General features: G+C 44.0%; 1 protein-coding gene across 4 annotated transcripts in view; it reads left to right on the plus strand.

Annotated features, from left to right (window-relative positions):
- SLC13A3 (solute carrier family 13 member 3) overlaps nucleotides 1-16246 on the plus strand; it is a 128288-nt gene that overhangs the window by 61024 nt on the left and 51018 nt on the right. For 2 of the 4 annotated variants that reach the window (XM_025399167.1, XM_025399168.1), the window contains exons 2-3: nucleotides 12978-13243; nucleotides 16042-16205. In XM_025399167.1, coding sequence (XP_025254952.1) covers nucleotides 12978-13243; nucleotides 16042-16205 — 430 coding nt within the window. The remainder of the gene's footprint in view (nucleotides 1-12977; nucleotides 13244-16041; nucleotides 16206-16246) is intronic. The other 2 variants (XM_025399165.1, XM_025399169.1) reach the window with 2 other exon arrangements.

A 16246-nucleotide genomic window follows, 5' to 3' on the forward strand; every position in this document is an offset into this window, starting at 1 on the left:
GGAAGCTCAGCTGAGGCAAGGGAGGCATTCGGGGTCACTCTGGCTCTGCTCCAGTCCCTCTCCAGCAAGGTAATAAAACACACTCTTGACCCACTTGCTGCCAAAGCCCCAAGTGGGCCAAGGATTGACTTCCCAACTCCTGCCATTTCCCTTGGGTCACCTCTCCAGCTGACATGTGCTGTATCTGGAGTCATTCCTTCACAGAGGGCTGAGTTGACGTCCTGAGAGGAGCATCCAGAGACAGAGAGAGGAGAAAGAGGGAGGGAGAGAAAGAAAGGGGAGGGAGAGAGGAAGAAAAGAGAGGGAGGGGGAGAGAGAGAAAGGGAGGAGAGAGAGAGGAAGGAAAGAAAGGGAGGGGAAGGGACAGAGAGGAAGGACAGAGGGAGTGAGCGGAAGGAGGGAGGGAGGGGAGAGAAAAAGAAAGGAGGGAGGGGGAGAGAGAGAGAGAGAGAATACAGCTTTGAAAAGCAACCCTTGCAGCCAGAATTTAAACAACAACCTTTCCTCCCATTTATGTCACGTACAGAATGAATACATCTGAATACATTGCATAAGAGGACTCACAGAATGTCACCTCCAAAGCAGATGTATGCTAATGTTCACAACAACTTTTTCCATAATAGCCTGAAACTGGAAATAATCCAAATGCCCACCAGCAGGAAAATGTACAAATAAATTCCCATCTATTCACAGAATGGAATACTACTCAGCAGTAAAAAAGAATGGGCTACTGACACACAACTGCATGGAGGAATCTCACAGACATTATGCTGAGCAAAACAGCCACACGTACTTCAAGCTCATTCTTATTGGTAAAATTAAAATTAAAATTAAAAAATAGCCAGAGACAGAGAAGTACATCCTGTATGATTCCATTATGTCCTAGAACAGGCAAAAACCAATCTATAGTGATAGAAATTGCAGCACTATTTTGCAGGGGATGTGGGAATTGACCTGAAAGGGGCATGCAGGAACTTTCTGGGAAGATATAAATGTCCTATATCTTGATTGGGATGGTGGCTATATGAATATGACCATTTGTCAGAACTTTTATTTTATGTAAATTATAGCTCAATGAAGCTCTTTTTTTGAAGTCATGTTTATTTTTCTCTCCAGCTAGTGCTCTAAAATATTTTCAGTTCTTTTCCTATTACTTGGACAAAAACCCCTGCAGACACATGCCATTTCCTATCACTCTTGAGATGTAATTAAAATCCTCCAATTACTTTAATACACAAACATGGTCTCAATTCAGAAATTAGAATGGTCAGTTCCAGGTGATCATCAAAACGTGGAACTTGATTTGAAGTGAAATCCTTTCCCCTTCCCTTCCTGGGGGTTCTACAGGCTGGAAGCTGGGAAACAAAGAGGAAAGAGAGATCATTGTCTCCTGAGTTCCTCTTTACGGTTTCACCTCTTCTTCCTTATTTTCTTAAGCAAGGTTTGTGACAGCCACAGTGAAAGAAGCCAGGGGGCAGGAAGAGGCAAGGAGCCTGGCAGGTGCATGACTCCTGCCCCTCAGCTTCCCTTTACAGCAGACACTTCTCTTGTGAGTCTTACGGGGTCGGGAGACTAGAGGGTCTCCCCTTTCTCAGAACACTTCACAGCCCTTCCGTTGGGCTTTTCCCCCTGGCTTCTACCCCTCTAATTCCTGGTTTCCTATACATGGGAACTCCCTCAGGGGTCCTATATCACTTAGAAGTGGACCTCTTAGGCAGGATTTTAAAGAGGCCCTGGGCTGAAATTCTCACTTCATAACCACATCTGGTCTTTAGAAATACTTGAGCTTTCCCTCCTCACATCTTTGGAATGTTGGCCCAGCTAGGATTGAAGGATAAAATGCAGGGTTCAAAGTTCACTTTGAATTTCAGATGAACAAGGAGTCATTTTTAAACTATAAGTATATCCCAAATAGTGCATGGGATATACTTATGCTAAACAATTATTTGCTGCTATCCATCCTAATACTGATTGGATATTTGGGAACAGCTTGTCTAGGTCTCACCATCTCCCCCTTGTGTAACAGCATAATGTTATGAGCAGCTTGCCTTGTGTCTGCCCAACAGGCTGTCTACTACTTTCATCTCTGTGACCCTGGCCAGGTTACTTATTCACGCTGTGCTTCAGTTGCATTATCTGCTAAATGGAGATAATCATGGAACCTACTTCATAGGGCTGTTGTGACAATCACAATTCAACTGAGATAATACACAGGTACAGTTGTTTGGGCAGTGTCTGCCACATAGCAAATTCTCAATAGGTATTTACTGTTATTAGTATTATTATGGTGATAGTGATTGTTGTTGCTATTGCATGAAGAGAGGAAGAACTAGAGCCTCCAGATAGGCTATTTTCTGGAGAAAGGAGCCAGAACTAGAAGGATGGAGTTCCTGTGAATGAGGAATTGGGAGGGAACAGGATGGTTATTATGAGCATGCCTTGTGGGAGACAGTGAGGCAGAGATGGGGAGTGATGGAGGGGAAGGGATGGCAAGGACAAGCCAGGAGGCTTGAGAGAGGTTCTCTTGGTTTAGGAATGTGAGAGATTTTCAGGTACGCTAGAGAATAGAGAGGATGTGGGCATTTGACAAGAACACCCACAGATTGTGCAGAAATACATAGTGATAAAGAGAAAACTCTGGTCAGACCACCTGGGTTCAAATCCTGACTGCCTCAGCAGCTGTGGGCAAGTTACCTGACTTTTCCTGTCTGCTTCAGTTGTCCCATCAGTAAAACAGAGCTAATAATATCTGTCTCAAAGGATTGTTGTGAAAATAAAATGAGTTGATAAGTACAATTACTTGGAAATTAATTGCTTGCTAATTAATTGCTAGTGATTATTATACTTTGAGTCCCTTAAATGTTTAAGAGAGAAGAGTTTAAAAATTAGAATTCCTGTTTAGACTATGCAGTTTGTAAACTGCAACACTACCCTGGGACTGAATTACCTGGGACACAGTGTTATGCATGACCTAAATCAATGTCCTTTTATAATTTCCCCCAAAACAGAGGGGGAAAGTAATAGTACCTTCCTGAATCCAGGTGTGTCAGTGTATGCCTGTCATCCCAGCTACTTGGGAGGCTGAGATGGGAGGTTCACTTGAGTCCAGGAATTCAAGACCAGCCTGGGCAACACAGTGAGACCTTGGTTCCAAAAAAAAAAAAAAAAAAAGAAAAGAAAAAGAAAAAAAGAAAGGAAAAAAGAAAGAAAGAAAAGAAAAGAAAAAAAGATGCCTCCCTGAAAAGGGAGGGGCATTAAATGAGTTAATACATAGAAGATGCCTGAAACTTAGAGAATACTCAAAAAATGTTGGTGGTTGTGATTGTCATTATACTGTAGTTATTCTTCTGCATAGAGATGTGAAGCTGCATAGAAAAGGAAACTCTCACTAGAGCTCCTCAGAATTGAAATTTTCCAGGTGACTGCATGTCACTGTTCTCAACCATTATATTCCATTTTCTTTTCTTTTAATGCCCTTGTCAGGATCACCCAGGTAACAGGGTTATCCTGTCCTCATAAAGTGAATTGGGAAGTGTTCCCTTTTTCTCTGCTCTCTGAAAGAGTTCGTGCAAAATGGTATTATTTATTCCTTCAGTGTTTGGTAGAATTACCATTGAAGCCAGAAGGGCTTGGAGCTTTTTTGTGGGGAGGTTTTTAATGATTGATTCAGTTTCTTCAATAGACACCGAAATATTCAGCTTTTAAATTTCTTTTTCTGGTAGTTGAGAAAGGTATGTTTTATCAGGAAGTTTCTCTGGTTACTTGAAATTATCAAAGTGATTGGTAAAAAGTTGTTCAAACTATCCCTTTTGTATCCCTTTGATTGTAAGATCTGAGTCATGTCTTTTTAAAATTCTTGTCATCTATTAAGTTCTGACCTTAGAGTATCCTTAGCAGGGAAACTATATTGCCTTCTTAAATTTGTAACTTTGGTGCTACTCATGAGTATCTCACACACACACACGCACACACCACACACCAATTCCGGTTGAGTTAGAGGAGTAAATTTGCAAGGATCCCCTACTGCTCCGGAAATCTGCCCTCATATTTTAAAGTACAATAGGCAAATGAATGCTCAAGTGCCTGCTGGACAAAGGGGAGGCTCTTACCTTAGGAATCTGCAAAAGCTTTTATTCTCTAAGATTTAGTTTAAATAGCTCTTCCTAAGAGAAATGTTCCCTGCTATCTTTCTTTGTTCTCTAAGCTAAGTTAATTACTTTCCCCTAGGTGTCCCTAGCTTACTGAGAACCACATGTTGGTCCCAGTGTAGTTATTTGACCCAGCATCCACCTGCCTGTTCCCTATACTCTGAGCAACTCGAGGGCAGATGTTCCCTTACTCATCTCTACCTCCTGAACTTTCAGCATGGTGGCCAGCAAAGAGTCAGGGTCACAATCCATTTATTCTTTCACTCATTCCACACTCTCTGATACCAATTCCCTCAATGTGTTGGGGACTGTGCCAAGTGCTGGGGACACAGAAGTGAACAAGACAAAAGAAATGGGGTCCCTCTTCTCAGGAAACTTTCTTAGTAGTTGAGGAGACAGAGTGAGTAAATCATTCTGAATGGATGAACCTTTGCAGGTTACAATTTGGCAGCATTTACCACCTTATTTTCCATGGAGCATAAGTCGTGGAGGATTTTAAGAAATATTTCATTCTGTGGTCAAATATATTTTGGAAACTTTGGGTTAGACAAGGCCAAATAAATGTGTGTACTACATGATTTGTCAGCCCTTTCAGCGTACCAATTATGAATTTTTAGTGGAGTGGTAGGGAGAGCAGTTCCTGAAAAACTTATTTGGTTTTAGAACCCTTTCTTGGGAAGATATCATGTGACCTTGGATGTGATGTGCTGGGAAATACCACATAGAGATTGCTTAAGACCCCCTGAGTACTCAATGTATTTTTCTTGATTTGGAGCCACAACTTTTTAAATTCCAGAACCATCTATAAGATGAGAAGACTTCAAAAAGTTCATAAGAAAATGGAATTAAAAGACAAAAATTAAAATATAAACTTTGTTTCTCAACATAAGCTCCATCAAGTTCTAGACACTTTTGTAATGATGATACCAGCTATTTAATCCATCCTTAAAGAACTAAGAGTCTGGGGAATTTAACCATGTCAACGTCATCATTTTTTACATTATTAACTGAAGAAAAATGGGTGCTCTTTAAAGATTTTTGAAGATTAGGAAACAAAAAGAAGTCAGAAGAAGCCAAATCAGGACCGTAAGACAGATGCCTAATGATTTCCCGTTAAAACTCCCACAAAACTGTCCTTGTTTGAAGAGAGGAAGGAGCAGGAGCATTGCTGTGGTGAAGGACTCTCTGGGGAAGCTTTCCCTAGCATTTTTCTGCTAAAGCTTTGGCTAATCCTCATAAAACTCTCATAATGAGCAGATGTTATTGTTCGTTGGCCCTCCAGAAAGTCAACAAGGAAAATGCCTTGAGCATCCTCCCAAAAATGTTGCCATGACCTTTGCTCTTGATCAGTTCACTTTTGCTTTGACTGCACCACTTCCAACTCTTGATGGCCATTGCCTTGATTGTGCTTTGTCTTCAGGATTGTACTGGCAAAGCCATGTTTCAACTCCTGTTACAATTCTTAGAAGAAATGCTTCAGGATCTTGATCCCATTTGTTTAAAATGTCCGTTGAAAGTTCTGTTCTTGTCTGCAGCTGATCTCGGTGCAGTGGTCTTGGTACCCATCAAGTGGAAAGTTTGCCCAACTCTAATTTTCCAGTCAGAATTGTGTATGCTGAACCAATTGAGATGTCTGTGGTGTTGGCTATTGTTTCTGCTGTTAATTGTTGGTGCTTTTCAATTAGGGCATGAACAAGATTAATTTTTTTTTTTTCCTTGCAGATCCATGTGGATGCTCTGCCACTGCAGGCTTCATCTTCAACAGTCTTATCCCTTCTAAAACAAATTATCCATTTGTAAATTAGAATTTCTTTGGGACATTGTCCCCATAAACTGTTCGTAAAGCGTCAAGCTTCACTATCAATTTGATGTTTGTTTTTACTTCAATTTTAGCAGAATTCATAGAGCTGTGATGGGGCGGTTTTCGAACTATCCTTTTTAGTGCCTCAAACTAGATTCTGTTCAGACATGGATAATAAGTTAGTATGAGTTTATTTTGGTGCAAAAATTTGAAATCCATGCATAGTTTTTAAATAATACATTTTTTTGTGAACTTTTTGAAGATCCCTTGTCTTAACTTCTCTGTGCCTCAATTTTCTCATTTGCTAAATGTAAATGAAAATAATACTAACCTTCCTTTCATAAGGTTATTTAATGAACAAATAGATATAACATACTTAGAACAGTCCCAGGCATATAGTAACATTCAATAAATGTTAGTTCTTATTTTTTCCATCACTGTGTGACAGAGATATTCTGAATTTTGCAATAGCAAAGACGAAAGCACACACATTAAGTTCTATTAAAATGTCAGGTGTTATTTATTGTTTGGAGAATGGAGAAGGTGAGTGTTTTAGTCAGGAGTCTGAGTTGCAAATGACAGAAACTTGAGTCACAGAGACATTAAGTCACCTATCCAGGGTCACAAAAGTCATGGTGTAGTCAAGCTCTAGTTCAAATCCAGGAAGTCTTGCAACAAGCCCAGGTTCTTAACCGCTGTGCTGCTCTGCTCTTCTGTGAACTGAGTGCTGTGAGAGCATAGATATTGGAACTGACCAGAACTTTAGGGTGGGGGTCACAGGATAAAAATGGCCTCACAAGATGAGTCATAATTCACTAGATGAAGAAGTAGAAGAATGTTCCTGGCAAAAGGGAAAGCGTGTGCAAAGGCCCAGAGATTGACAAGCAGTGTAGACTGCTGAGAGAACTGTGTCCAAGAGAGCAGAGAAAGTGGGGAATGTGGGAAGCCTGTACTGGGACACACTGATAAGCTTCGAATGCCATGACTGTGAGTCTGGGGTCCATGGGGAGCCAGAGGAGGTGTTTGAGCAGGGGAGTGGCATGATCTGAAGTGCATTTTAGAAGTATTCCTTTGACTGCTCATGTGGAGGATGCACGAAGACAAGTGCAAAGGTTGAGAAATAGTCTCAGTGAAAGCTGATGAAGTTTGACGTTTTTCAAGAGCAGGGCAGATGGAGGGGAGAGACCTTAACGCTCAGGCTATAATGACAGAGCTTGGACTCTCTTGTATCAGATCATGCCTGGGACCTCTCTCAAGTGGGTTTGGCTCAGATAAACCCCAAATCCAGCTAGAGGACATGACCCTTCTTTTTGACTCAAATACAAAAGAGGCTTCCAGCATAGGCAAGAAGGCAGTCCCTCTCCTTCTCTGTGCCAAACACCTCTCCAATCGTAGCTCAGAAAGATGTCACCCTCTCTGAGAAGACTTCTGTGTTAGATTGGTTCTTCGGAAGGACCCTGAGACAATGATTTGACTGCAAGGAATTTGACTGACAAGAGAAACAGTGAAGAGCATGGAAGAAATACAGGTGTGTTAATGAAGAGGTTCCTGCCAGCAGCAGGGATTCAGCCTTACTGGGGACTTCTGGGAAATGGTATTCGACATGCCTCAGTTATCCCACTGAAAGGCAACTGAACTTCGTGGCTGGGAGCCATTCCTAGTAGTGTTAGTTCTTTGCAGTCTTGGCCAAGTGTGCTTCTAAAGCCAGAGAAATCTGAAGATGGCACTGGTGTGAACAGGAATGGTGGGCACCAAAGGGAGAGATGGAGGACTGTCTTAGTCCATTTGGGCTACTATAACAAAATACCTTAGATTGAGTGATATTTAAACAATAGAAATATATTGCTTACAGTTCTGGGGGCTGGGAAGTTCAAGATCAAGATCAAGGCACTGGCAGATTCAGTGCCTGGTGGGGCCTTGCTCTTTGCTTCAAAGACAGTGCCTTATTGCTGTGTCCTCACATGGCAGAAGCTTCCATAAAAAGGGCCTTTAGGCCCCTTTTTTGAGGACACTACTCCTATTAGTGAGAGCAGAGCCCTTTTGACCTAATCACCTCCCAAAGGCCCTGCCTTTTATCACCACTACAATGGGGATGAGGATTCCATGTATGAATCTGGGGGTCAGAAACATTGAGACCATAGCAAGGAGGTGTCTGCCCTTCTCAGACCCCACTGGCTGACACAGCTCCCTTTCACCTTTGCGCCATAGCTCACTGTCTTAAACTCTGTTTTAGCACTTGTCTCTCTGGGGGATGAATGATTTGTGTTCATGTCTGTCTCCTTGAGCAGTAGAAGCAGATGAACCAGGGATGGGCTAGGCACCAAACCTTGTATACCAAGTAAAGGTGTGGACTACAGTCTAGGAGTCTAGGGCCAGGGATGGGCTAGGCACTAAATCTTGAATGCCAAGTAGAGGGGTGGACCACAGTCTAGGAGTCTAGGTGTCTCATAATAGACCTAAGATGAAAGTGAAACGTCTTATAGTCATATCATTTTCAAAACGCAAAGATGAGGATTGTCTGAAGGGGTCCAAGAGTTCATTTATGGTATGTCTGGGCTTCTGTGGGAATTTGAGATTATAATCTCCACCAAGGACTCATATTTACAAATTGGGATACTTGTTGGTCTGGCAAGTGGTACGCAGAACAGGCTACATGGGGCATTCCTTCTTGGGTTAGCAGGAAGATCTGATAGAAAGTAATTGTGTATTTTAAACAGCATGAATTCATTGTGGAGCAGGATACCAAGCATGGGTGGAAGAAAGGCAATTTTACAGAAGACTGTGATGCAGATTTTCTGACCCAGGGGATGATACATGGATGTTCTTCTGCCTGGAGGCCCACGATGGGGTGCTGCAGCCAGCTTATGCTGGCTCGGGAAATGTGATTGTCAAGTGTTTACGAATTCTAATAGCCAGTTATTAAATACAGACCTTAATACACACACACACACACACACACACACACACACAAAGTTTTTCAGAGAGCCAGTTGTTCAACATTTACCAACACACATCCGTTGTTTGAGGGATATTTGGCAGAAAGAGGCTGGGAAGGTGATTTGGGTTTGAGAAGCACTGTAGTTTTTGTTTGTTTGGTTTTTAGAGACCAGGTTTCACTGTGTTGCCCACTCTGGACTTGAACTCCTGGCCTCAAGCAATCATCTTTCCTGAGCCTCCCAAGTAGCTGGGGCTATAGGCACCTGGCTAAGAATCATTTATTGATTGGCGTGGTCAGATTTACTTGTTAAAAATTTAGAGACTATGTCTTGGTCATTTTCCTTGTGCCTTCTTCCAGCCCAGGGCATAGCATGTGGTCAGGAATAAAGTTTGCTAAATGGATAGATGAATGAATGATAACTTGGATCGAGCTTTTTCTCTAAGTTGTAGAAGCATGTATTCATCATTCAACAGATATTTGGAGTGCCTACTATGTGCCAGGAACTGTTCTTGGCACTGGGAACACAATCCCTGCCCTCCTAGAGCTTGCATTCTAATAGAGGAGAAAACATACAGAGCTATAAAATCTGCTTTCAGGTGGTAACCAGTTACATGAAAGAACATGAAGCAGGATAAGGGGCTGGAGACCGGGTTTCGTGCTGCTTTTGTACTGGGAGCTGAGACTCAAGAGGAGAGGTGGCTCCATCTCTCCAAAGTTGTGTGTCTTCAGGAAGGCCCCTTTGGCTCTCTGAGCTGTGGAAACCAATTGTCCCCAGGTGATATTCAGGTTCCCAGCCTAAGAAAGCTGAGGTGGCCTTGGCCAAGTCTGAAACCTTGGGTACACCGGCTCCCCAGGTGGTTACTAAAGCTCTGTAGGCAGAATGTTGGGATTCCAGGAGCTTCTCTAAACAGGGTGCTGTTTATTGTGCCACTGGTTTCCCACATCCTTATTTGCTGTGCTGTATACCTGGGACAGACCTGCCCTCTATCTCTGTGGAATTCTAGAATGATGCCTTTTGGTTCCAAGCACACATTGAGGCTTTTCCACAAAAGGGGGCCTTTTCCCAAAAGGGTCTCAGCTTCTTGTTGGGGGAGCTTTGGGGTTCTGGAAACAGCTCTGACATCCACCTGCTGACTCACTCTTTCCCTCTCTGATCTGAGTCTCCACATCTGTAGAGCCAGGGAAATGAGAGGGGCTTGGTGAGGATCTGATGATCTGCCACTGAATCCCCAAATCTGGGAGGTTTAGGGGCTGCCAGGGTAGGTGGAAGGGAGGCAGAGTACAGAGAAGCCCATGACCAGCTCCTTATCCCACTTGTCCAGAAAAGTGCCTTTTTTCCCCCTGATTTTTACATTCAAAGTTTGTCTGTTTTATATACTGGGATTCAACATACAATTTTGCTTGAACAAAGGCCTGGGGGTTATTAGTACTTGTGAGCTCTGATCTTGTGATTCTCAAAGATATCTTACCTCTGAGATGCATGGATCTGCCTGACTTGAGAAACTGAAAGGATGGTGACAAATCAAAACTTAGGGAATTTTTAGTTGTGAAGTTTGACTCTGTATTATTCCTTTTACTTTCAACCTTTAATGTGTGTGTCCAATAACCTGGGTTCTTGGGATATTCATTCCAAGTTGAGTTAATTTGTTTTACAGTTGTTCTTCTCTGGCCCCCAAGAAATAAATTTTAGGTATCCTGAAGGATAACTTTGTATTAACTGTGGCAGCTTATTTAATTTTTCCTCTAAAACAATGTATCTTAAGTCAATAGGAAAATGGGATGAGCTGTACAGAAAACAATGTATCTTAAGTCAATAGGAAAATGGGATGAGCTGTACAGAAAAAGCTGTACAGAAAACTTTTTGCACATCTATAAATTTCATGAGTAAATGTGAGCAACTTATAGAAAAGCTAAGGGACTTGGGAATCTGGACGTTTTCCAATGTAGGGTGTGTTAAGCAGAGTCTCAGGATGTGTGTTTCAAGGTATGGAAATTGGTGACAGTGTGTCTCCCCCATCTCAGTAAATGACAACCCCACCTTCCCACTGCCGAGACCTACAACTTGGAATTGCCCTTGACCTCTCTCTTTGCTCACATATCACAACAGATCTATCAGCCAAGCTGTCAGACGTGACCTTGGAAATAGATCGAGAATTCAACTATTTCTCACTACCAACAACTGCCGGCAATGGGCCCTAGTGGCCAGTGTCTTTTGCCTGGATTGTTGCCACAGCTGTCTGATGGGTCTCTGTGGTCCCTCCCTGGCCTCCCTGTAAGATGGATTAACTAATCATAGCATCCCCCATGTAACCTGATACCTGTCCTGTTTCACTGAGGATATGTTCTCTTAGCATGGTGCTGTGTTCGATGTCCTATGGACATGGAACAAAGTTAACAAAACTTACTGTAAGTAGGAAGTAAGAGCCATAAGATGGCTCCGGACAGGACCAAATCCAGGAAAAAGTTCATGTTTCCTAGAACATGCAAGATCATTGCCTTGAGAGGACATAAGAAAGCAAGGGCAGGGCAGGAATAGTTTCATTCCAACAGTGACCACGCGAATAATGGGACATTAAGTATTATGAATCCTGTGGGACACGGATGCATTAGATGTGAAGTCATTGTCATTATCACTCTCATGATGAGAACAGGTGTGTAGTTTGACAGGTTTTGACAAATATGCACACCAATGTAGCTACCACTCCAATCTAGGTATAGAACATTGCCATCAGCCCAAAAGTTTCCTCTGTGCTCCTCCGCAACCCCTACCTATGCCCCCCACAACATAGACCTTCCACCCTAACCCTGGCAACCACTGATTAGACTTAAATTACTTCGTCTGCCCTTCATTGGTTCTAATATTCAGCTGAGAACAGCAGCAGGGCACTTGTATGAAGGTCTGGCTATAGAAGTAGATTGCCTTGGTCTACCCTGGTCTGCACAGCCTTTACCTTGCTAATGACCTCTTTGCACCTCAGTTTCCTAATCCATCAAATGGGGATAATAATCATACCTACTTCACTAGGATTTTGTTAGGAATAAATAGCACCTGGTACTTAATAGCCCAACAGATGTCAGCTATTGTTGTTTATGGAGTATGCATTATGTGTTGGGCATTGTGCTAAGTACTGCATAAGGATGTGGCAGTTGCTCCCTGTGCCCCTTCTACACCCCCACTGGTGCTCACCATTTCCGCACACACCAGTAGCTTCTTACTGCCTCTGATATGGTCTGCGGGAGCGTTGCCTCTGGCTGCAGGAGCGTGCTCAGTCTGCACATAAGGATGCCGGAAGTGCTGAAAGTTAATGCTCCCAGTATCAGCCCTCAACCAACGATGGCCAGGAGTTGGCAGATAAATGCTCCAACTTCCTTGCCTCCAGTTGAGACAACTCTAAGGCATGATTTGCCCTTTCGCCAGGGTTCCCCATCAGAATTGAGCTTCAGGTGTCCACAGTGGTAACCTTCTCATGAGACACACACCGAAGCATGGTCTGCCCTGTCCCCAGGGTTCCCCATCAGAATTGAGCTTCAGGTGTCCACAGTGGTAACCTTCTCATGGGACACACACTGAAGCATGGTCTGCCCTGTCCCCAGGGTTCCCCATCAGAATTGAGATCCAGGTGTTCACAGTGGTAACCTTCTCATGGGACACTCTCTGGATTGGCTTCCTTCTGTTTCACTTCCCCACTGTCCTTCCAGAACCTCCTGGGATCCCCTATCAAGTAAACTATTTTCATTCTCATCTTTATCTCTAAGACAACAGTGTATTTCACTTCATTCTCAAACAGTCCTATGAGGTGGACCAAAATAGCTTCTTCATTTTATAGTTGAGCAAAGTGACGCTTAGAAAGGTGACGCCACCTGCTTAAAGTTAACGCCTTAGGCACACACTTGCTCCACTGCTGCCCTGAGAACGAGCCAGGGCAGGCCCTGCCGCAGGCCTCCTTCCCCGTCTCCCCCCAGCCCCAGGCCTCCTTCCCCCTCTTCCCCGAGCCCTGGGCCTCCTTCCCCCTCTGCCCCGAGCCCTGGGCCTCCTTCCCCCTCTGCCCTGAGCCCCACTGACCCTCTGAGCATGCATCTCCTCCTGCAGGAAGGCCGCTGCTTGTTTATCATCCTGCTCATGGCGGTGTACTGGTGCACGGAGGCCCTGCCGCTCTCAGTGACAGCGCTGCTGCCCATCGTCCTCTTCCCCTTCATGGGCATCTTGCCTTCCAACAAGGTCTGCCCCCAGTACTTCCTCGACACCAACTTCCTCTTCCTCAGTGGCCTGATCATGGCCAGCGCCATTGAGGAGTGGAATCTGCACCGGCGAATCGCCCTCAAGATCCTGATGCTTGTTGGAGTCCAGCCGGCCAGGTAAGAACAGGTAACGGTTCCAGCCCTACAGTGGAGAGGCAGAGGGACCACACCTCTGGAGCCTATACCTGCTCTTCTTGGTTTACTCGTCCAGGCCAAGAAATCATCGGTTCCCACCATTTATTTATTTATTTATTTCTCAGCTATTTAGCAAGCACCCGCTGCATGCTAGACGCAGCACTAGGCCCATCATGGAAAGCTGTTCTCAAAGGTGCAGAAGAACCACCTGGGGAGATGAGATGCTGACCCCCAGGCCCCACCCCCAGGGATTCCAGTCCCATAGTTTTGGAGGGGGCCACACTGGCAGTTTGACCCCGACTGCTCAGGGCTGAATCCCAGATGACCTGCTCTGAAAAATGACTTAACCTCTGCCTGCCTGTGAAATAGTGATGTAGTGGCACCCACCTCATAGAGTTTAGTGAGGATTAGATGAGCAAATGCAGGTAAATCCCCTACACCTGAGCAGACAATGCTGGCTGTTAGCATTCTTGTTTGCTATTTACCTGCCTAGGTGATGAAGATCAGGTGGGAGTTGAAGGTCAGGGGTATGCAGAGGATATGGGAAGATGGACTGGAAGGGAAGGAGAGTCAGGGTCACAATCCTAGAGAGCCTCAGGCCCTCTGGTTAGGATTTGGACTTTTATTCGTAGAGGATTGGGTGGCCTCTAAAATAGGGGTGTTATTTTCATCTTATTTTTTGTTCCATGAACCCCTTTGGCAATTTGGTGAATCTTAAGGATCTTCCCAGAATAATATTTTTTAAATGCATAAAGCACAATAGAGTTTGAAACAACAACTACAGCAAAATGCAATTATCTAATTTTTTTTTGTAAACACAGACACCTGCGCCCTGGTACAGGTAGGTACCGTTTTATTAACACAGCAGCCGGCAAGACCGAGCGATGGGCCTGATCACAGCCATCATGTTGAGCAGCTTTGAGTGTTGATATTTCAAGATGTCTGCAGTGATTATAATGTCATTTTAAAGTATCAGGGATCTTGCCAGGCGCAGTGGCTCCCGCCTGTAATCCCAGCACTTTGGGAGGCTGAGGCAAGCGGATCGCTTGAGGCCAGGAGTTCAAGACCACTCTGACCAACATGGCAAAACCTCCGTCTCTACCAAAATACAAAAAATTTGCTGGGCGTGGTGGCGCATGCCTGTGATCCCAGCTACTCAGAAAGCTGAGGTGGGCAGATCGCTTGACCCCAGGAGGCGGAGGTTGCAGTGAGCCAAGATCATGCTACTGTACTCCAGCCTCAGTGACAGTGAGACCCTGTCTCAAAAAAGAGAGAGAGAAAGAAAGAGAGAAAGAGATAGAGAAAAGAAAGAGAGAGAGAGAAAATGTCAGGGATTTTTTTTGGGGGTGACAGAGCCTCAGGCACTGCTCATACACCTGAACTTTGTTGACTGTTTATCACTGATGGAAATGCTTAATTTGATTAGATGTTAGCAAAATGAAGATACACATTTTCCTCCAATCCAGTTCTGAATTATATCCATAGACTTATAGTTATAAATCTGTTTTTTTAAAGGTTATAAGCTGAGGAGTGACATGGCCAGATGTGCATTTTTTTTTCAAATACATCTCATTTCCTTCAGATTTGCATTTTTTTAAAGATTCCTCTTAGTTGCCTTGTAGAGATCAGATAGGAGAGTACCAGAATGAGAAGCTGATACATCCCAGTTAGAAGGCCATTTAGAGTGTCCCGACAAAAGACAGTAGCAGCTTGGACTAGGAGGTGGCAGTGGAGATGAACAGATTGGATAGATTTGAGAGCAGTTTGGGTGATAAAATTGACACAGGGGAGAGTGTAGGAAAAAAAGGTTCTGGATGACTCCTAGGTTTCTAGCATCATCTCTGTGCCAACTGCTCTGCTAGGCTCTGTAGCTGTGCCTCCTCCTAGAGGAGCTGCCAGTCCTGTGGGACAGACTCCATCTATGGAACTGATTCCGATGCCAAGTGGAATTTGATCTCTAAGGGGCACACCATGGTGTGAGAGCCCACATGAGAGGTAGGGGGATAGGGGGGAACTTCCTAGAGGAAGTCATATTTGAGCTTAACTTTGAAGAATGAGCAGGGCTGCTCTTAAATATATTCTAAAGTTACAGTAACTAAAACAGTAAGACACAAGTCTGAAAACAGATTTTTGAAACAGAATAAATCTAAAGGAAATCCAGATCCGAAGGAAGGATTATCCAGTAAATGGTGGGAGTTGGGATAATTGGTTTATTCTATTAAAAAATGGATTTACATCTTACTTTGTATTATGCATCTAAGTAAATGCCAGGTGGATTCAGAGTTCGATATAAAGAGAAAAAATCCTGAGACTTAGATTCTGTTGGTGGGAATGGACCAAGCAAAGGCAGGGAGGCAGAGGAGTAAAGGCATTGGGTGCTAGTAAGAAGTTCAGCAGAGTCTCAGCAGGGTAAGAATGGGAGGGGAAAAGGGGGAGGAAGCTGAGAAGGCCATGAGGGAAAGATAGTGGAGTGTCTTGGTGCCCTGGCAACTTTATTCTGAAATGGCTGTCATTGAGGATTTGGGGGCAAGAAAGAGAAAATGTCAGGCTTGAGATGTCTTTATAACCTGGGTACCTGTGGACAGTTCACTTAAACACCTTGAACCACAGTTTTCTTAGATCTAAAATAAACCTGGTGAGTGCATTTGGTTTCTGCTTTAAGTCTCAAGTTTCCATCTGTAAAATGGATGGATTGGATTCCTCAGGGATGGCAAACTGGGACCAGAGGATCTCCTGGGCCCTGGGCTCTGGATTTGTCTCTAATGCCATCTGCTCTGTAGGCTCATCCTGGGGATGATGGTGACCACCTCGTTCCTGTCCATGTGGCTGAGCAACACTGCTTCCACTGCCATGATGCTTCCCATTGCCAATGCCATCCTGAAAAGTCTCTTTGGTGAGAAGGAGGTTCGAAAGGACCCCGGCCAGGAGAGTGAAGAGAATACAGGTGAGGCTGTGCAAAGGAATTGGGGCCAACTCCACCAGGAT

This window comes from Theropithecus gelada, chromosome 10 (genome assembly GCF_003255815.1).
Source record: "Theropithecus gelada isolate Dixy chromosome 10, Tgel_1.0, whole genome shotgun sequence".
Lineage (NCBI taxonomy): Eukaryota > Metazoa > Chordata > Mammalia > Primates > Cercopithecidae > Theropithecus > Theropithecus gelada.